At 35.6% G+C, this 21,975-nt stretch overlaps 1 protein-coding gene across 8 annotated transcripts in view; it reads left to right on the plus strand.

The window, feature by feature from the left end:
- Positions 1-21,975, plus strand: part of fzr (fizzy and cell division cycle 20 related) — a 218,067-nt gene that overhangs the window by 88,939 nt on the left and 107,153 nt on the right. For 7 of the 8 annotated variants that reach the window (XM_090409798.1, XM_090409805.1, XM_090409801.1 and 4 more), the window contains 2 exons: positions 3,071-3,211; positions 13,633-13,695. In XM_090409798.1, coding sequence (XP_090265924.1) covers positions 3,071-3,211; positions 13,633-13,695 — 204 coding nt within the window. The remainder of the gene's footprint in view (positions 1-3,070; positions 3,212-13,632; positions 13,696-21,975) is intronic. The other variant, XM_090409806.1, reaches the window with a different exon arrangement.

Consider the following 21,975-nt stretch of genomic DNA (forward strand, 5'->3'; position numbering starts at 1 on the left):
TTTAAGATTATCATTCCTGGAGCAATAGATTTTCTTGTAAAATTGGTGCTGATTTGTGCGAAACATCGAATTTTGCTTGTATTGTTCAATGCGTGCATTGTATCTTCTTATTTTAGCTGCAACTGCAACTATTTTTTGCTTTAGTTGCTCTAATACTTCATCCGTAGGTCATGTTCCAGTATTATACCTCTTTATGGGTTTATTTTGGGTTTTCATGTTTTTCAGCTTCTTTTCCTTAAGGTTTTTCGAATTGCTCGTGTCTGCTCCAAGTTTAAGAATCTTATTAATCAGTTGATGCTTCCACTTTAGTTTCTGAGCCTTACTGCTTTTGGGTTCACTAATCTTATAGCCTTATTCAGATCTTACTACGTAGGCTATTGAGTAAATAAGTTGATTCGTTTGTCCAATAGTTCCAGTAGGAATAGCCCTCACAGTTTTATTGGCTTCTTGTAGAAATTCCTTCAGTTTTGTTGAGGTATTTGCCTCAATACTAGAAGCCTGACACGTTCCAGGTTGTTGTTCATTTGCTTGATAATTTTTGTGGCGAGTTCTTGTTCCTTCTCTGATAGATTCCTTTAAACTATTTGTATATTTTCAACAATTTCAGCATTCTGCACATTGGAATCTGGTTCTGCTTCATTCATGTTCTCAGTCAGTTCAGAGTCAGTACATTCTCTTTTTACAGCTTGAGCTTTCAGTGCTTCAAGCTCAAGTTCACTAAATATCTTGCATTTGATAATGAAGCTGCGCTGCTGCATCAGCCTTTTGAATGAAATTTCTGAATTTGGGTGTAGTTCAAGCCAAAGTTGGAACATTCATTTCTGAAATCCCCTAACTGAGGAGGGGTTTGAACAGTAGAAGCACTGTGTGACTTGTCGAATTTCAGCCATGCTCCACTTTTTCCTAGTAATTACTTTAGAGTTCTGTGGATCTTGCTCCCGTAGCCCACTTGTCACTGGATGTCCAGGAAGCCTAACATCCAGTGCAGTCCTTGGTAACCCGCACGATAACGAATGCAGTATGGAGTTCAGATTTGTCTTCACCATTTTTAACTGTGGGTGGGCAGCTACCTGAGGGAGAAAGCAGACTCACTGCATGAGGTGGAAAAATAGGAAAGAATCACCCCTAGTCATCGAATACTCTTAATAGCATTGGGGGAAGGAGCAAGATGAAAAGAAATAGCGAAGAAAATGAGAGTAGGGACCAGTCTACAGATAATATAACAGGTGTATATTACATGAAGGCATGGTCCAGCTTCAGATGTCTCAGGTTTGCTGTGCCTGTACTCACTAGAGTGAGCCCTAGAGGATTATATATAGTTCTGTAGTACACAAATGACAGAAATGTGACCTATGTATTGATGCCTCAGTTTTGCATTACTGAAATTAAGGAACTCAATTTAGAAAGGAATAGTAGCCAGATTTTTACATATAGCAAGCATCATATTATGCTCTATGAAATTTTTGCACTTAGCACAGTACACAAGTGGCAAAAATAGACCTTACATATAAATGCTTGTAATTTGTTTTTGCTAAATTTAGAAAGTCAGAATGCATATTTGATATTTTTTAGCTCTAAAAAAAAAACAGGAGAGTCTGCAATGTAAAATAGTAACTTGATGAAAAAAAGGAATAAACAAGAGGGCATATATATAAATCAGGATTACCTTCATTAGAATGACCTTCTAAAAAAAAAGTGATGAATTCATTAAAGGCACCATACTTTTTTTTTTTAACCGACAATGTTATGCTTTTTTTTCCCTTGCTATATTGCCTATTTAATGCTATATTTGCAGTTTTGCATACTTCTACATATGTATAAAGAGAGATATCTGGCATTAAGGAAGAAAACAAAAACTGAATTAAATTTAGCTGAGCATTAATGTATTGTATGGCTATCTCATTTAGATCTAAAATGTATCACACATTTTAGATCTAAATGAGATAGCCAAAGATTATGGTATGATAATATCAACAGAAAAATCAAAAACTATGGCTTTTAAAAGACAAGATCCAGCAAAAACTAAAATAATTATTATTATTACTATTATTTCTGACACCTCCAAGGAGTCCGAAGACTCATTGTGGGAGGACACCTACAACTGTCTCAACCACTACACCGAACCTCTACTACGAATGATCTCCATCAACGCCATCTACCGCCCACCTCCACTACAACTAGTATTCTATGTCTGTAAATTGCGTGTGTTCTGAAGGACTGATTTGTTTGTATGTGGGATGAAAAACCAGAGTTTCCGGGAGAAAAAAACCTGCTACCTCTGTATGAGATCAGCTAACTCACCTTAATAATAGATAACAAGATCTTAGAACAGGTGAATTCATTTAACTACCTAGGATGTATGACCACATATGAAAATAAAAGATATAAATGTAAAAATTTCAAAATATTTAAAAATAACAGGTGTAATTAACTCTATATTTAAACCAAACCTAGTTCAAAAACAAACCAGACTAAGAAGTATACAATACATTAACCCTACCAGTCCTAGTGTATGGAAGCGAAAACTCGACAATAAAACAAAAAGACAAAGATTAATAACAGCAGAAATGAAGTTTATGAAAAAAACTGCAAAGTATACTCTATTTGATCGCAAAAGAAACGAAGAAATTATGAAAGAATTAAACCAAGAACCAGTAATAGAAAAAATTTAAAAAATATAAACATAAATGGATGAAACACGTTCAAAGAATGAAAACAGAAAGATTATCAGAACAAGCCATTAGGAAAAAGAAAACCAGGACGTCCTCTTAAATGATTCAATGATGACTTCTAAGGCCGGAACAGTTCACAATAGGCCTAAATCCTTGATACGCATGATGATGACTAATGTATTGTGGAAAATTGCAATTTCAGAAGTCAGTTGACCTAAGATTCGAATCTCTGAAGGATTGCTGCTTTGAAGGTTGGTTAAACGGTAGATTACTGTACTTGATAATTAGAAATTCATTTGTTTTTCATGGATTTTTTAAACTATGCATTTGGTTTTATTTTGAAAACTATTTCATTAACATAAATTAAATAATTATGTTTTTATTTAAATTTTTTTAAGGAAAATGTTAGAAGTCCTGCTCATGCTAAGAAAACAAAAGATGCCAATGCTGACTGTAATAAGGATGGAATTGCTTATACTTGTTTGTTAAAGAATGAGGTTCTTGGGACCTCTTTCGAGGATATTAAAGTATGTATCAAAGTATGTATGTTTTATTATAGTCGTAAATGATAAGTATGCTCAGTTTTTATTTTGAGTGGTTTATTTCTATTAGAAAAATCTAGTTTTCTCTAACTTCAAAAAACAAGGCATTTTAAAAAACGTTTAATTTTCTTGACCAAAAAGTTCTGGAAAGACTTTAATGGGATTATATGGGATTATATGCCAATGCACTAGCAAAAGCTAAACTAATGCCAATGCACTAGCAAAAGCTAAACTAATTCCATTGAAATCAGTGATACAACATCAAATTCCCGAGATCAATGCTGACAGAAGGACCTCCACCACGATAGCAAGACTACGAACAGGACATTATAGAGGAATGAAGATCAATACAGATGATACGAGAACATATAGAAACTGCAACAACTGCCCCAATACTGAACTGACACCCACTCACATCTTTACCTGTCCAGCAATTACAGCAGCCTTGCAAGAAATAGATCCTAATCCTGAACAACAGCTCTATACAAACAAAATCACAGACATAGCCAAAGCAGTACAAAGAGCACACGGAAACATCTAAGACTCTTCAAAGGACAAGACAACAACAACATGGGATTATATTGATCAAGTGCATATAATAAACAACTAGTTGGCGAAACTAGTTGGTATAACTTAGTTGTTTATTATATGCACTTGATCAATATAATTGATCAAGTGCATATAATCATTAAAATTATAATGCCTTGTTTTAATTGATCATTAAAACAAGGCATTATTGTTTTCGAACTAACTAATTTAAATTTCATCATAATTGTGTATACATAAATGTATGTAGATGTACTAGAAATTTTACCAAGTTCACAAAGAACTTAGTGGCTTTATCAAAACTGTAGGTTTCTATTCATATCAGTAATGATAGCCATGTTTCATAATGTGAATTCCACCCATAAAATACTGTAAACCTATTGCACAATTTATACAGTGCTGGAGCTAAGGATTAGGTAATCCAGATCCCCATTCCCTATCCTAGAAACCAAACAAGATACTTTTCAAGCTAGTATTGGCTTCCATAAATGAAAACAGGAATTAACACTTGTAAGCGGGTACCATGAATTTTTTTCATTCAAAATGTTGATTATTTACAGTAATGACATATTCAGCAATAAGGGACAAAGGCAATAAATCAAGTACTTTTGGTTTTTGGGCATTGATAAGTGGCAATCTAAACTTTATGCTTTTAGTACTAATCTCTATTTACCCAGTAAAAACACCACTAGTAGAATTTTACTTAAACTTCATTATAGGACTGGAGATTCTTTTGCAATTAATAATTAATGGCCAAAGGAACTTGGCTCCCTTTGTGTTGCTAATCCAAGAGGAATATAATACAATACACAATAACACTATAGGAAACACCATTATAATGAAATTGATGCAGTACAATGAATTAAGGAGGAGACCTGACCTAAATCCCATAAACCAGTGCTATTTTAATCATCATCAAATGCCTGATAAGTACCATCAGGGGATGTACAGGATAATTATGATAGTACTACATGAAAAATTTACAGCATTACTAACTTCCAATCAATAATTTTCCTCCAAATCAATCTGTCATCTGTCAAGATTCCAATATTATCTTTGTCTTTTAAGGTGCTTTTTACTGTATCAACCCATCTACATCTTGGTCTCCTCTGGGTCTTTTTCCTGCCAACCTGGCAAAGAATACTTATTTTGCTAATCCTTCTTCTCCCATCTGAGATTAGCTCTACTAACGCATTCTTGAATGCTAACAGTGGCAAGTTCCTTCCTAGTATCCTAATTTTTAATGATATTGCCATTGATGCCATCTGTTCACTCCACTAATCTTTCTCAGAATTCTCATATCAGAGATCTCTACTCTTTCATTGAGTATTTTATTTCTAACCCAATTCTCAGATCCATAAGTTAAAATTGGTTTAAACACTGTTTTGTATATAGCCAATTTCTTTCTTATTTCATATTTCAGGATACAGTTGATGTTTTCAATGTTTCTGCCTATTTTCATTGTCTTTGTCAATGAAAATAGCATTTTCATTGACAAAGATCAGTTTAGTCGAGGGATCCTGCAGGCTTGTCCTGGATTTATTTAGGAGTGTAACATAATCTGCATAAAGTAAAGAACTAAGATTAACATCATCAATTTTGATATCAGATTTAATATTAGTTTCCTTCATAATGTGATCCATATAAATAATGAATAGCAGTAGAGATAATTTGTGCGCTTGTTGCACACCTGACTTTCCCTCAAACCATTTTCCTGTATCTCCTTGAAGTCTAACTGCTGATTTAGACTATGTATTGCTCGATATAATGTCTCATTTACCATGTAACTGTAGCGTTTTAAGAGCTTTTCTCTTGGCACATTGTCATATGCCTTTTCCAGATCAACAAAACTTAAATACAAATCTTGTTATTCCCAAGATTTCTCAACTCTTAAGTTGAGAAATCTTGGGAATAAAACAAGGGGTTGTCAGGATCAGATTTTCACTTTATCTGATCCTGACGACCTCTATTTTTAATGAATCCAGCCTGTTCTTCACCAATCTTCCCTTCCACAATTTTTCTTAGCCATTTCTTAAGTATACTTGTACAAATCTTACCAGGAACACTCAGTGGGAAGTGTTCCTGGCAAGACTCACACTGTTTTATATTCTTTTTTATAGATGGGTACTATGACAGCTCTGTTCCAATCATCTAGAATTCAACTGTCTGACCAGGCCTCTGAAATAATACTGTAGCCACTATATAACTTTGATACCTCCACGTGTGAGCATTTCTGGCCAAATTTCATCTACTTCTGCTGCCTTTCCACATTTCAGGTGTTTGACTTTTTCTATTTCAAGTATGGATGTATATTCCTGACAGTGTTTCTGTTGGGGATGGGAATTTTCTACCATCGCACTGACACTACTTGTTTCATTAAGCAGTCTTTCGAAGTAATTACTCCAGGCATTTAGTATATCTTTATCTTCAGTTGTCATGTCACCTTTATCATCTCTGATTCTTTTTACAGTACTTTTTCAATAGCTTCCAGAATAGTTTGTCACCTTCCTGATATTTATTTTCTGTTGTTACCAAAGTCTTTCCATGACATTTTTTTACACAAGTGCCTTGCTTTCTTACATTTTTCTCTGTATCTCTAAGAGCACAAGCTGACTTACTTGCCAGGAACTTTGATATGCTTTTTTTCTTTTCCTTCACTTCCTCTTTAACTTACTGGTTCTACCACAGAGTTCTGATTTTTCTTTCCTTACAGACAACCACACCACATGCCTCTCTGGCTTTATCAATCAATGTTTTCTTCAGGATTTGCCACTGAATCTCCTATGTTTGGTTCTTGTTTTCAAATTCTTTCATTTTTTATTCAATGATGTTTGTATATTTCACTCTACAGTTCACCTCTGAAAATTGCTCAACCTTAATTCGTTTTAATACTTTCTCACACTCTTCTTTTCAATATGAAATTCAATTTTAACCTGCTCAAAACTAAATTGTGAACACTTCCTATTTCAAATTCTCTGTTACTCTTGTGTCCTGAACCAGTGGGAAAACATCACTATCAACTATACCATAGTTAATTTGATTTTTCTTATTTCTTGCATCTTCTCTCTCCATGTGAATTTGTGCATATTTTTATGTTGGAACATGGTGTTAGTAATAATTAATCCATGTCCTGAATAGAAATCTAGGAGGTTTTTACCATTATTATTAGTTTTGTGCTGTTTTTTTTTCCAAATTTTTGCAAATTTTTCCAAAACATTTCTGTATATCTGGTAATGATTTTATAGTCTGCTGCTTCGATCTCCAACAAGCACAAACTTCCCCTTTTTCATTGAGCCAGCTGCCTTCTCTGATTTCTTTCTTGGTAGAACTTTCTGTGCTCCTATAAGCACAAATAAGTTTCATTGTCCAGATCCCGATTCCGATATTTGCCCTCATCACTCTACTTGATATTACTTGCCATTCAAGAAGATTAGCCTCATGTTTAGTGTTGAATACTGTGGCTACCCATTCTTTTCCTTGATTGTTATTGCCTGAATATAACATTTTGTAACTCTCACTTAGAAAGATGTCAACTGTTTTTGTCTTCTTTGTTTGCCACACCTATTATGTCAGTCTGGTAGTACTTATCCAATTATTGTAGTTCCATTTCCTTTCCATTAATTGTACCAATCTTGAACTCTGAGTTGGGATGTGTTCTGGAATTTTTTCCTGTAGCTGAATTTGTGCTGTTTGCGCTGGTTCTCTGATGAAAATAATGGGGGCCATTGTTTAATACTTGGATATTAAATGGGCAACATCTCAGCTATCATGAAATTGTCATGTTGCACCATCCTTTTACATTTTGGTTTAAGCCAATAAGAATACAATTTGGTTGGCTAAATCCCAAATTGCCAACTCATCCTCATTCGTTCAGTATTCAGGTAGATACCTAACAGGATGGATGTAACATGAGATAGTGAGGACTTTACATTAGATCAGAAACCCCAGTAAATTCTCCACATTCCTTAAAAGGTTAGGAGGAGATCTTCTGCCAGTTTTACAGCTTTGACCTTTAATAAAATCTTAATGGCAGTGAATTGGATTTTCTCAAAAATTACGTCATGACCATATCCCAAAATACAGGTGTTGGGAGTAATCCAGCGGATTACTCCCAACACCTGTATTGGCCCACATTTACTGTGTGTTCAAGAGAATTGGCAGTGCTGCTGACCAAGTTGTCTCAGCTTGACAAGATTCTTGGGGGATGGGGTAGAAAAAAGAACAAAAAAGTTATATTAACCAATCTACCAGTGAAAACGTCTATAGACATCAACGTTATCATGGATGCGAAGTGCATATTAAAATTGCAATGCCATTGGTATTACATTGAAATATATGATGGATACGAAGCATATGGGATGTGTATTTGATCCATAATGGCTGGTAAGGTGGTTAAGGAGGCTCCAAGACAGGTAGTAAATTACAAGTGGTGCTTAAGTAGCATCACTTGCTATTTACTACTTGTCTTGGAGCCTCCTTAATATAACTTAAGACCATCACTCCTTGGATAATCAGCCAAGGAGTGATGGTCTTAAGCACCACTTCACAACACCAGTACCTCATCATCATCAAATTCCTGCCATGTACCCTCAAGGGGTGTACAGGATATGATAGTACTACATGAAAAAATTACATCATTACTAACTTCCTATCTACAATTTTCCTCCAAATCAGTCTGTTACTTGTCAAGACTCCAACATTATCAGATCTTATATTTCTATCGTCTAAGGCACTTTGTACTGTATCAATCCACCTATATCTTGGTCTTCCTCGGGGTTGTTTTCCTGCCAACCTGGCAGAGAACATTTGTTTTGCTAATCTTTCCTCTCCCATTCTATTTAAATGACCATACCACCTGAGATTAGCTCTGCTAACACATTCCTGGATGCTGACAATGTCAAGTTCTTTCCTAATATCCTCATTTTTAATATGATATTGCCATTGATGCCATCTGTTCACGCCTCAAATCTTTCTCAGGACTCTCATATCTGCGGTCTCTAGTCTTTGGTCAAGTGTTTTACTTCTGAGTAAAACACTTGACCAAAGCTCTCAGATCCATAAGTTAAAACTGGTTTGAACACTGTCTTGTATACAGCTAATTTAGTGTTCTGACTAATTTCTCTCTTACTCCATATGAATTTATTCAATTGACTTCCCACCATACCAGCTTTGCTGATTCTGTTGTCTATTTCTATATTTAATTTACCATCTTCAGTAAAAATCGTGCCTAAGTAGCCGAAATGTTTTACTTGTTCCACAGGTTCTCCATTCACAACACAGTTGACATTTTCAATGATTCTGCCTATTTTCATTGTCTTTGTCTTTTTATTTCTGACCTTCATACCATATCTATTACAACAGCTATTCAATTTAGTCAGAGAATCTTGCAGACTTGTAGCGGATTTATTTAGAAGTATAACATCATCCGCATAAAGCAAAGAGCTGACATTAACATCTCCAATTTTGATATCAGGTTTAATACCACTTTCCTTCATAATGTGGTCCATATAGATAATGAATAACAGAGGGGATAATGTACATCCTTGTCTCACACCAGATTTAACCTTAAATCATCTTCCTGTACTTCAATTCTAACTGCTGACTTACAACTCAAATAAAGACTAAGTATTGCTTGATATAATGCCCCATTGACACCATATAACTGCAGCATATTGAATAGCTTCTCTCTTGGCACCTTGTCACATGCCTTTTCCAAATCGACAAAACTTAAATACAGATCTTTGTTATATTCCCATGCTTTCTCGACTATTTGTCATAAAGTGAAGATCTGATCCTGACAGCCTCTATTTGGCCTGAATCCAGCTTGTTCTTCACCAAGCTTTTCTTCCACAATTCTTCTCAACCGTTTCTCAAGTATACTTGCATAGATCTTGCCAGGAACATTTAGTAGTGAAATACCTCTGTAATTCTCACATTCAGTTTTATTTCCCTTTTTATATATGGGTACTAAGAGAGCTCTACTCCAATCATCTGGAATTTGTCCCTCTGTCCAGGCCTTCTGAACTATGCAGTGCAGCCACTGAAAGACTTTTATACCACCATACTTTGTTATTTCTGGTCGAATATCATCTACTCCTGCTGCCTTTCCACATTTCAAGCCTTTGATGGCTTTTTCTACTTCAAGTATGGATATGTATTCCTGATTGCATGCCTGGTCAGTGTTTTTTATCACTGTGCTGTCATCACTGCTTGTTTCATTTAGCAGTTTTTCAAAGTAATTACTCCATTCTTCAAGGATATCTTTTTCTCCCGTTTTCATGTCACCTTTATCATCTCTAACTCCATTTACAGCACTCTTTCCTCCATTCCTAAGCTTCTTCAACAACCTGCAGAATATTTTGTCACCTTCTTGATATTTATTTTCTATATTCTTGCCAAAATCCTCCCATGACTTTTGTTTAGCTAGTTTTACACACTGTTTAACTTTCTTACATTTGTCTCTGTATTCTGTAAGAGTAAAAGCTGACTTATTTGCCAGGAACTTTTGATATGCTTTCTTCTTTTCCTTCACTGCCTCTTTAACTTCCTGTGTCCACCAGGGAGTTCTGATTTTTTTTATCCTTGCACACAACCTCACCACATGCCTCTCTGGCTGAATCAATCAGGGTTTTCTTCAGAGTTTGCCAGTGAATCTCCAAGGTTTGATTCGTGTTCTCAAACTCTTTCATTTTCTTTTCAATAATCTTTCTGTATTTTAGTCTACAGTTCACATCTGAGATCTGCTCAACTTTTATTCGCTTTAAAACTTTCTTACATGTTATTCTTTTCAATATGAAATTCAATTTTATCCTGTCTCAAGACTAAATAGTGATCACTTCCAATTTCAAATCCTCTGTACACTCTGGTGTCCTGCACCAGGGAGAAAACATCACTATCAACAATAACATAGTCAATGAGACTTCTTATTCCTAGCCTCTTCTCTCCATGTGAATTTGTGCACATTTTTATGTTGGAACATGGTGTTAGTAATAACCAGTCCATGTCCTGAGCAGAAATCCAACAGATATTTGCCATTATTATTAGCTTTGCTCTTTTCACCAAATTTTCCCAAAATATTTTTGTATGTCTCACAATCATTTCCTACTCTGCTATTTAGATCCCCAACAAGGACCAACTTTTCCTTTTTCATTGTGTCAGTTACTTTTTCTAAAGCGTCAAAAAATTCCTCCACTTCTACCTTAGTAGAACTTTCTGTGGGACCATAGGCACAAATAAGTCTCATTGTCCAGTTCCCCATTCTCATATTTGCCCACATTACTCTACTTGAGACTGACTGCCATTCAAGAAGATTAGCCTCGTATTTTGTGTTGAATACTATGGCTACTCCTTCTTTTCCTTGATTGTCATTGCCTGAATATAACATTTTGTATTTATTGCTCAGAAAGATCTTACCAGTTTTGGTCTTTTTTGTTTCAGTCACCCCTATTATGTCGATCTGGTACTTATCTAATTCCTCAGCTAGCTCCATTTCTTTGCCATTCAGGCTTCTTATGTTGATAGTACCGATCTTTAACTCTGGTGATGTTGAGTTGAGGTTTGTTTTCAGATTTGTTCCAGTAGCTGACTTTTCGCTGTTCTCCCTGGTTACCTGGCGAAAACAACAGGGACCTTGTTTAACCGGGCAACGCCCCAGCCGGCATGAAATTTTGTCATGTTGTACCATCATTTTTTATTTTGGTTTAACCAATAAAAATACAATTTGGTCGGCTAAATCCCAAATTGCCAGCCCATCCTCGTTCATTCAGTATCAAAGTAGATACCCAACAGGGTGCACCACGAGAAGGTGAGGATCTGACATTAGGTCAGAAGCCATGGTCGGTTCTTCGCATTCCTTTAAAGGCTATGTGGAGGTCTCCTCTCAGTTATACAGATTTTACCCTTAAGCACTCCACACCAGTACCTTAGTATTGAAAATTTTGGTTTAAGAAAAAAATTGAGGAATGGATGGATAGGAATACAATACTCCATGAGGAGGCAACATAGTTCAATTATTTGTCATGAGGATAGGTTTTGCCTTAGTAATTTATTCACTTTTCAAGGTGGCATTTGAGTTAGATAAAGGAAATGGCTGTACTATGATACTGATGGATTGTCAAAAGCATTTGATCCAGCACATGTTCATTCATTGATGCATAGGAAATTTTATTCAGAAATAGACACATAGTAACAAAAGAAGTCAGCATGTTGTCTGATGGCCATTTGTGACATTTGAATAAAAAAAAAATTATAGAAATTAATCACATACACTTTGCTTCTTTTATGTATAATTATTCAATAAATGTATGCATAATGAACTGTTTTATATACTTAATTGTTATTCCAGAAACATGACTATGAAGTAACTATCAGTAAATAATTTCTTTTATATCCTTTTAATTGTCAGTTTTTCCTATTAGCAAAGAATGAGTACCAGCACTTATTCTTTTGAGGTGAGGGGTGGGGGGGTGGAGCACTCTCATCATGTTGTATATTCTCAAATGTTTTCATTTGAAACTTTAAAGTTTTCACAGGGGAGCCTGTGTAGCTCAGTGGATGTGGCATTTGCACACCATGGCGCTTTGTCACACGAAGGAAGACTTGGTTTCGAGTCTATTCGCCGACTAGAGGAAATTTTTCTAAGCCTTTTTTCGACCGGTTCCCGAGTTAGTCGATCTCTGGCACGGGCAAGCGGGTTTTTCCTCCCGGAAACTCGGGTTTTTCATCCCGTATACTCAAGAAAATCGACCGTAGAACCCACATTATTTAGACATTAAATATATTGTGTTAGGGACCATGAGATGGCAGCACATTTGAGCCGTCTCTCTTCACTGTGTACTGCTTAATTAGTGATAGCCTTGGGCCATCTATCTCTGATTGGTACCAGTGGAGATTGAACTGTCCACTCAGTCTCCAAAAGTTAGATAGGGCTAAATGGCCTCGCCTACTCCCCGTATATGGGAATAAAAAGGCGTTAGCTGGGTTTTTTTTGAAGTTTTCAAATTAAGATTTCATAGGAATCTACATACGATGATTTCAACACTAACAAATGTTGAAATCTTCCTATGTAGAGTAAGATCACTATTAAATATAATACACAATAATAGTACTTCCTCAAGTCAAAAGCTTGCATTCTTGTATTCTCAATCCCTTTTTAAAAGTTTCAAATGTAAATATTTTTGCATGTGTGGTGCAAAATATATGTATTCCTTTCTTTTAATAAATTTCATTGCCAAACTGGTTTACAAAGACTCTTCCAATTATGATTTACATTGATTACAAGTTTGCTTACTAAACAAAAGGCCCTTTGAAATTTGAAAAGTTCGGGCCTTTGAAATTCTTAATAAAATGCTCTAATAAAAGTTGGAAATGCATTCTGGTACACTCAGTAGAATTCATCTTAAGTAGTGCTATTCCTTAGTAACTCATGTCAAAGGGTTCTAGTTTTATAAATTCTTGATCACTTTCAAAGGCAATTTTTAAACGATTGAAGGATGTTTATTATCCCTTCTGGATTTTTTATATTTTGTAACAGTTTAATATATCTGTAGTTCATTATTTTAATTAATAATATAAAAATTGTTGTTGTGATAAGCATATGCATATTTAAGTTTGTCATTTTCTCTTTTTATATTAACTGTTTAATATGATTTTTTTTTTTAAGGGGTGAGGGCAATAAGAAATGTTTGGAATGAGAAAAATTTAATCAGAAATACTTTATTCAGTAAATAAATTATTTTTAATATGATAATTTCATACAGAAATTTTAAAGGGCTTTTGAGATTACTTCTTCTGTTACTACTTCTTCTTCTGTTTTCAAAGTAAGATTATCTAAAACAATTTTTTCTTACTCTTTTTCATAATTTTGTTTGCAGGAACAGACAGATGAAAGAAGAGCATTAATGAACGGTGAAACAAAAAATTATAGTCTTTTTAGTGTAAGGTCAAGTTTACTCTTTTTTTATTACTTAGAAATGTATGTTGGTATCCAACATTCATTTCTATACAAAGTGTCTAAAAATCTCTTTTATACAATATTTGCAATTTAAATATCTTGTGATTATCATATATAATTACTTTTAATAGATAACTGATTGAATAGTTTAGATAACATCATTGTCAAAAGAACTCGCCGAATAGTAAAATTCTAAGTTGTAATGGAAGAAGCAATATAATGTTAAAAAAAATCTTATGAATGTCATTCCATGTCTAGTATGCTTTGGTTTGTGTAATATACCATGATTGTTGATGTGGCAAACACCATTATAACAAGCTTGATTACTATACCAAACTACTGAAAAGTTAGCAACAAATCCCCACATCTAAGGAAATTAACTATAACAAACTGTTCATATGGCTCTGTTTGAATTTGCTCTAGTGAGAGTTAATTGTATTACAATAGGATTTAGATTTCATTTACTAGTTTGTTGTTAGCTTTTATTCAAGATTGGTCTGTATGTTATTCAAAAGTTACATTAACCACCACTTGATCTTAAACCCTCTGTCCGAAAAGAAACTGAACTTTTCAAAAATAGAAGAAACTAGTGGTGCCACCTGTCGTATCTTTTTGTTGTCAAAAGTGGCAACCTTTGTTAGTGTTGTGTCAACTGTTTATGACATTTGTTTCATTAGAAGCCGAGTTATAGTGCCAAGAATGACAGTGTGTTTTGAAGAGCGGTCGGAAAATGAGTTTCAGACAGAGAGCTGCGATTGATTTCTGTGTTAAACTTGGTAAAAGTTTTACCAAAACACACCAGATGCTTCAATAAGCATACGGTTATGAATGCTTATCCCGTACTCAAGTTTACGATTGGTTTAAGCGATTTCAAAAGTGGCAGTGAGACACTTGATGATGATGAAAAGCCGGGCCTTCCAAAAACTGGACTGAGCAAAGTTGACATTCAAAAAGTGCATGATTTCATCAGAGAAAACTTGAAATCATCCATTAGATTGATTGAAGATGAATTGGGATTCCAAAATCAACTGTGCACAACATATTTACCAAGAGTTTGTGCCTTCGTAAATTGAATTCTTGATTTGTTCCCCACAAGTTGACCGACGACCAAAAAATGTATCGAATTGAACAATGCAAGGACCTCATTAAAACCACTCATAAGGACTCAGACTTCTTTGAAATGATATCGTTACTGGTGATGAAACGTGGTGGTTTGAGTATGAGCCCAAAACAAAATGCTGAGTGGAGACCCCCCAGAAGAGGGGCATCTGAAAAAAAAGTCTCTTGGAGAAGTCAAAAGTAAAGACAATGCTGATTTGTTTCTACGATTCCAAGGGCATTATCCACAAAGAATTTGTTCCGCCTATCCAAATGGTCAATGGTGAGTTTTATCTCAAAGTTTTGAAGCAATTGATGGCGAGAATTCGTTGCGTACGGCATGAATATCATGATGCCGGCAGATGGTCACTTTTGCACGATGATGCACCATCTTATCGTTCGAACGTTGTGAGACAGTTTTTGAGCATAAACCAAGTTTGTGTGTTGGATCACTTTCCGTATTCACCTGATTTAGCACCCTGTGACTTCTTTCTCTTCTCCCGACTTCATTTGCCGATGAAAGGAAAGCAATACAACACCACTGAAAATGTTCAAGCGGCAGTAACCACAACCCTCAACAGTATCCCAAAAGCCGATATAAAAAAAAACTCATTTAACAAATTAATTGACTGTGCTAAATGCTGTATTGAAGCTGAGGGAGAGTATATTGATTGAAATAAATTATTTGAATAATTATATTGGCCTGTGTTTTATTTTCTATCAAAAGTTTGGTTTCTTTTTGGACAGAGGATGTATATCATCTCTATACTTCTTACTTGGCTGATATCTGCCTCATAGTAAAAGCAAGCTAATATTCAGCACATTGAAGCTGGGGGGAGGGGAGATAAGCTATTAAACTATCAACCTATTGCTCTTACCTCAGTCTTCTTCAGAGTAATACAACTGTGAAATTCGATGCAGTGAAATTTTATATAAAGATTTTCCAACATTGATTTTTACAGAGGTCATAAATCATGTGGAAAGAACAAAATCGTAAATTACTGTATTTTAAAGGAGAGGTGCTGATTGTAAACTTGTAAAGCTAACTAACAAAAAAAAAAAGAATGATATAGAAATTGTTCACAAATTATAAAAATATTGTAAAGGTTAATTGTGCATTATAATAAATTTAGTTTAATCCTCTATCCCAGTGAGAGCAAACAAAGTTTGCACCTGAAAATATCTTCAGGACTGAATATAGTGTTGTACTATCTTACTTGGGTAAGTAGTACAACACCAGGGCAACTCGTAGCAAAGGTGGAGCAAGCTACCAACACTCCTAACCCAGTATCTCCCATAATGCAAAACACATCTCCTTGTGGATATGTATACTGTTATGCATTAAGGGATTGGCCACTACCCAGACTAGTTTCGACCTTTATTGAGGTCTCTTCAGTGGGAGCCAGGCCCAGAGTTGGAGATACCAGGCAGAAGCAGTAGCATGGTCATCTTTACCTATAGGAGTTGCCAAAAGGTTTGCCACCTTTTTTTTATTAAATTACTCTGGATTTAGAGAAAGATGTTGAAAGTTTATTTTTCACTAGGTTAGACTATAATAAATTTAGTTTAATCCTTTATCCCAGTGAGAGCAAACAAAGTTTGCGCCTGAAAATATCTTCAGGACTGAATATAGTGTTGTACTATCTTACTTGGGTAAGTAGTACAACACCAGGGCAACTCGTAGCAAAGGTGGAGCAAGCTACCAACACTCCTAACCCAGTATCTCCCATAATGCAAAACACATCTCCTTGTGGATATGTATACTGTTATGCATTAAGGGATTGGCCACTACCCAGACTAGTTTCGACCTTTATTGAGGTCTCTTCAGTGGGAGCCAGGCCCAGAGTTGGAGATACCAGGCAGAAGCAGTAGCATGGTCATCTTTACCTATAGGAGTTGCCAAAAGGTTTGCCACCTTTTTTTTTTATTAAATTACTCTGGATTTAGAGAAAGATGTTGAAAGTTTATTTTTCACTAGGTTAGACTATAATAAATTTAGTTTAATCCTTTATCCCAGTGAGAGCAAACAAAGTTTGCGCCTGAAAATATCTTCAGGACTGAATATAGTGTTGTACTATCTTACTTGGGTAAGTAGTACAACATCAGGGCAACTCATAGCAAAGGTGGAGCAAGGAGTGTTGGTAGCTCCACCTTTGCTACGAGTTGCCCTGGTGTTGTACTACTTACCCAGGTAAGATAGTACAACACTATATTCAGTCCTGAAGATATTTTCAGGCGCAAACTTTGTTTGCTCTCACTGGGATAAAGGATTAAACTAAATTTATTATAGTCTAACCCAGTGAAAAATAAACTTTCAAATTGTGCATTATGTTGATTTGATATAACAGAACGTTAAAAGTAATTCTGCCTTAAGTTAAGGGGATTAGACAAGATTATGTTGGCAACTTGAAAGTAAACAAAGGTATTGAAGGTTATTCAGATGTGGAGATTGTTGCCACCAAATCTGAAGGTCAAGACAACAGTGACGGCAGTTATTTACAGAACATTCGGTGGTCTCTGACCCTAAAAACAAGAAGCTTCTGAATCATATAAAAGAAGTATTGAGAATCTAGAGAGAGAGAGTTGTTTTTTCGTCTTGCTGCAGTCTGTTGGTTGCTCGAACCTTAGTATTTCGTCTTAGGATCGTGACCCCCTAAGCACAGGGAAAACCCAGGAGAGGCAGATCATTCTACGGAGATGTATTTTCAGTAGCGGAACATACCACATGCGACCAGATATGCAGTGCCAACAATAGGTCCAAATCCAACGGTGTTGGTTTTCTTATGCTACAAATTCTGGCAGAGGACTACACCAGGAAGACCGCCAAAAGCCATTAAGCAAAGGCTAGGAAATAGGACCGAGGAAAGCGGTCAGCAGAACTGCCACAATTCAAAACTGGTAGGACTGTATATGTTTCTATGAATTTGTGCGTAGATTCTAATGTATTAACGCTGAGATAGTGATTGAGAATTGTATGTCCGCTGAACATTGTAGCTTTGTTAAAATAGTTGTATAAGTCGCTATAAGAAGTAATTGAGGCTGAAAATTAGCTAGTATATTTATTGAGAAGAATGTTAGCCAATGCTATTGATTGTAACAACCAGTAATTGCCTAGAGCTTTTAAAGCAAGTTATTCAAGCATTGTGAATTGCAGTTCTAAATTGTAAGGTTACGATTTAAGTTTAAAAATAGGCATTAGAGAAAAAAATTGTTTAATGTGTATCATATTGTATAGAGCTTAAGGTAAAATAGACATGTTTTGTTTGTTTAAACTTATTGCCTGATCTTTGACCAATGCACTGTCTCACAAAAAAAATAACCGAACCTGTGTGCTTAAATTAGAGAAATTGCCACAGCTAACTATTTAAGGTATTATTTTAGAAAATGATCTATTCTATAAGTGTTAGAGCTATTCTTCCTATGCTATAACATTAATTCAGGGTAGTGCAGTCAAAAAATAAATTAATTTTCCCTGAATTATATCGCACTGTTGTGAGTTGCCTATTCTAGAGACCTTTTCACTAACAGCGCTAATACTTGCTGGAAGTATAAGGGATCACAAGTGGGGACTGAATTAATAGGCTTAAGTTAGAAAAAGGTATTGAGTACTTAACTGAGAGTTAGAAGTTACAGTACACATAGGAAAGATAATGGAAAAAGAGTAGAATTAATACAAAGGCGAAACAGCTGAGATATAATATATTGAGGATGAAGAATTAATTATCATATTAAAAATTTTGCAGGCGACAGGATTCGATCCACACTAATTAAATTAATTATCGTAATATTACGCAACATATATAATGGTGAAAATAATTAATAGTCAAATTTGTTAGCAGTTGGAGATCCATCAGTAGATTTACAATAGATCTTCTAGCCTCCATGACCAGTTTCTGGCCAGTACCGTGGAAAGTTTGGGAAAAATTTTTGCAGTTGTTTGTAATAGTTAAAATGCTTCATTAGGTCTTATGCGGAGGCCTGCTTAACAACCTGTCATACTTCAATCTGCCTATGTAACTACGAGGGTGGTCTGAAATGTTCTCGGCAACACTATTGGCAAGATTTTTTTTTTAAGTTAGTACATCTGTTATAAGCATCCATGTTAAACCTATGTAAAAGAAGGTTTAACGCCAAAAGAAATTCATTCACAGTTCATAAAAGTTTATGGACACTCTTCTTCGTTTTTGACAATTAAGAAATGGGCTGCTGAGTTAAAACATTGCCGTACCAGCCTTCAAGATGATCCACATGAAGGACGTCCAGAAATCATTGATTAAGTGCACGATATGGTATTGGATGAACAGCGAGTGAAATTGCTGTGACTATAGGCATTTCAAAAGAACTTGTTGGATATATTTTGCATGAAAAATTGCAAATGAAAAAGCATTGCGCAAGATGGGTGCCATGCTTGCTGACAGAGAAGAGTGTGTTTCATCAGCAGGAAAGGTCATGGCATCGATGTTTTGGGTTGCTAAAGGTATTTTGTTGATTAATTATCTTTAAAGGGTAAAACAATAACCAGGGAATATTGTTCTGATCTTTTAACCATACTTGATGAAAAAATTCGTGAGAAAAGACCCGGTTTGCAGAAGGAAAAAATAATCTTTCATCAGGACAAATCACCTGCCCACAAAGATGTTTTAGCAATGGGAAAAGTAAGGGACCTGCACTATGAATTGTTGGAACATTCACCCTAGTCCCCAGATTTGGCTCCTGACTTCTATCTCTTTCCAAAATTAAAACTTTTCCTCGCTGGTCAGTTTTCTTCAAATCAAGAGGTGATTGCAGCTATAGAGGGGTATTTTGCAGATCTTACTGAGAACCACTACAGGAATGGGATAATGGTGCTGGAGCATTGCTGGAATAAATGTATTTTTCATTGTTAGGCCAAGAAATTTTCAGACCACCCTCGTAAATGTCACTTTCCTCTCTGGACATGAATTATGTGTCTGGTGGATGATCCTTCTGTCTTGAGATTTCCTTGCTTATGCAGGCGTGTTTTCCTGGCTCTTTCACCTGTTCTCGTTTCGCATATATAAAAGCAGCTCTTCTCCCACGTTAATTGAAATTATATCTGTACTTTTTGCTGATTATAGTACACAGAATTAAAGAAGTTTTTCATTATAGTTCAATTCATTGCTCTTATTCAGTTTGATGAACTGATATCCCAAATTTCAAGATCTACAACAAGTCTCTTAATCACTAATCATGTTATTCTTTAGTGGGATGTTTAAAACTTTGTTGACTTGATTTTTGCTATATCATACTCCTGTCTTGCCTGCTTTAAAGATTATAGTTCATTCACCCTTCATCTCTATCCAAACATTAATACCCACATCCATAGACAAGATAATATATCTTGGTTCTTTTGCTTATTTTACCTTTTGGATTTTTCTGACTAAAGCACATCGCATGCCTGAGCCTCCAAAAACTTGGCGTTATTTTCTAAACATGTTAAATTTCACCTGTCTTCTGATAATGTCACGCATATCAAGTTCTGTCCAGTCTTAGAATACTGTTCTTTCTTTGGGAGTGATATACTAAATCTTTCCTAAAAATTCGTTATCATCCAAAAATTGATAACTACACGACCTCTCCTCACACAGATTGACTGCACTTGCTATTCTCACAGGAGAGCTTCTTTTGTGGGTACCTTTCCACTGAACTGACATCCATCATTCTACCATTGTCCTCTTAGCTTATAAAAATACAAGTATCAGCAATTGCTTTACATTCATGCAGTCCAACTGAAAACTCACTAAACAGCCTTCCTTTCCTAGTGTTCCCAAGGAGCTACAAGCTTGACATTCATCAGTAGGTTCCTTTTTTTTTTTTTTTTTTTTTAATTCATGTCTGCTCACACTTATCCTATCTGCAATAGGCCCTGCAACATGTCTTGTGATATTGAAAAATAAATATATTAAAAAAAAAACTAATCTTATCAGCTCCTAATTATATCAGACCATTTATACAGTTGACTCTCAGTATAGCAAGTACTGCTGTAAATTGACTCACAAAGCAAACTACTGAAAATTCTCAACCAAATCCCATAGGTACAATGTCATTTTAAAACAAATTCACTGCAGCAAACTATCCACTATAACAAACCTATTCATGCAGTCCCTATGGGTTTGCTATAGTGAGACTTAATAATATCTAGGTTTTCTTTTTGGGGTGCTTTTTTTTTGGGGTGCTTAAGGGTCAAAGCTGTATAACTGAGAGGAGACCTCCACATAGCCTTTAAAGGAATGCGGAGAACCGACCAGGGCTTCTGACCTAATGTCCAATCCTCACCTTCTCGTGGTGCACCCTGTTGGGTATCTACTTTGATACTGAACGAACGAGGATGGGCTGGCAATTTCGGATTTAGCCGACCAAATTGTATTCTTATTGGTTAAACCAAAATAAAAAATGATGGTACAACATGACAAAATTTCATGCCAGCTGGGGCGTCGCCCGGTTAAACAAGGCCCCCGTTGTTTTCGCCAGGGAACCAGGGCGAACAGCGAAAAGTCAGCTACTGGAACAAATCTGAAAACAAACCCCAACTCAACATCACCAGAGTTAAAGATCGGTACTATCAACGTAAGAAGCCTGAATGGCAAAGAAATGGAGCTAGCTGAGGAATTAGATAAGTACCAGATCGACATAATAGGGGTGACTGAAACAAAAAAGACCAAAACTGGTGAGATCTTTCTGAGCAATAAATACAAAATGTTATATTCAGGCAATAACAATCAAGGAAAAGAAGGAGTAGCCATAGTATTCAACACAAAATACGAGGCTAATCTTCTTGAATGGCAGTCAGTCTCAAGTAGAGTAATGTGGGCAAATATGAGAATGGGGAACTGGACAATGAGACTTATTTGTGCCTATGGTCCCACAGAAGGTTCTACTAAGGTAGAAGTGGAGGAATTTTTTGAGGCTTTAGAAAAAGCAACTGACACAATGAAAAAGGAAAAGTTGGTCCTTGTTGGGGATCTAAATAGTAGAGTAGGAAATGATTGTGAGACATACAAAAATATTTTGGGAAAATTTGGAGAAAAGAGCAAAGCTAATAATAATGGCAAATATCTGTTGGATTTCTGCTCAGGACATGGACTTGTTATTACTAACACCATGTTCCAACATAAAAATGTGCACAAATTCACATGGAGAGAAGAGG

Source organism: Typopeltis vanoorti, chromosome 20, assembly GCF_054136105.1.
Source record: "Typopeltis vanoorti isolate ZY-2024b chromosome 20, IOZ_Tvanoo_1.0, whole genome shotgun sequence".
In the NCBI taxonomy this organism is placed as follows: domain Eukaryota; kingdom Metazoa; phylum Arthropoda; class Arachnida; order Uropygi; family Thelyphonidae; genus Typopeltis; species Typopeltis vanoorti.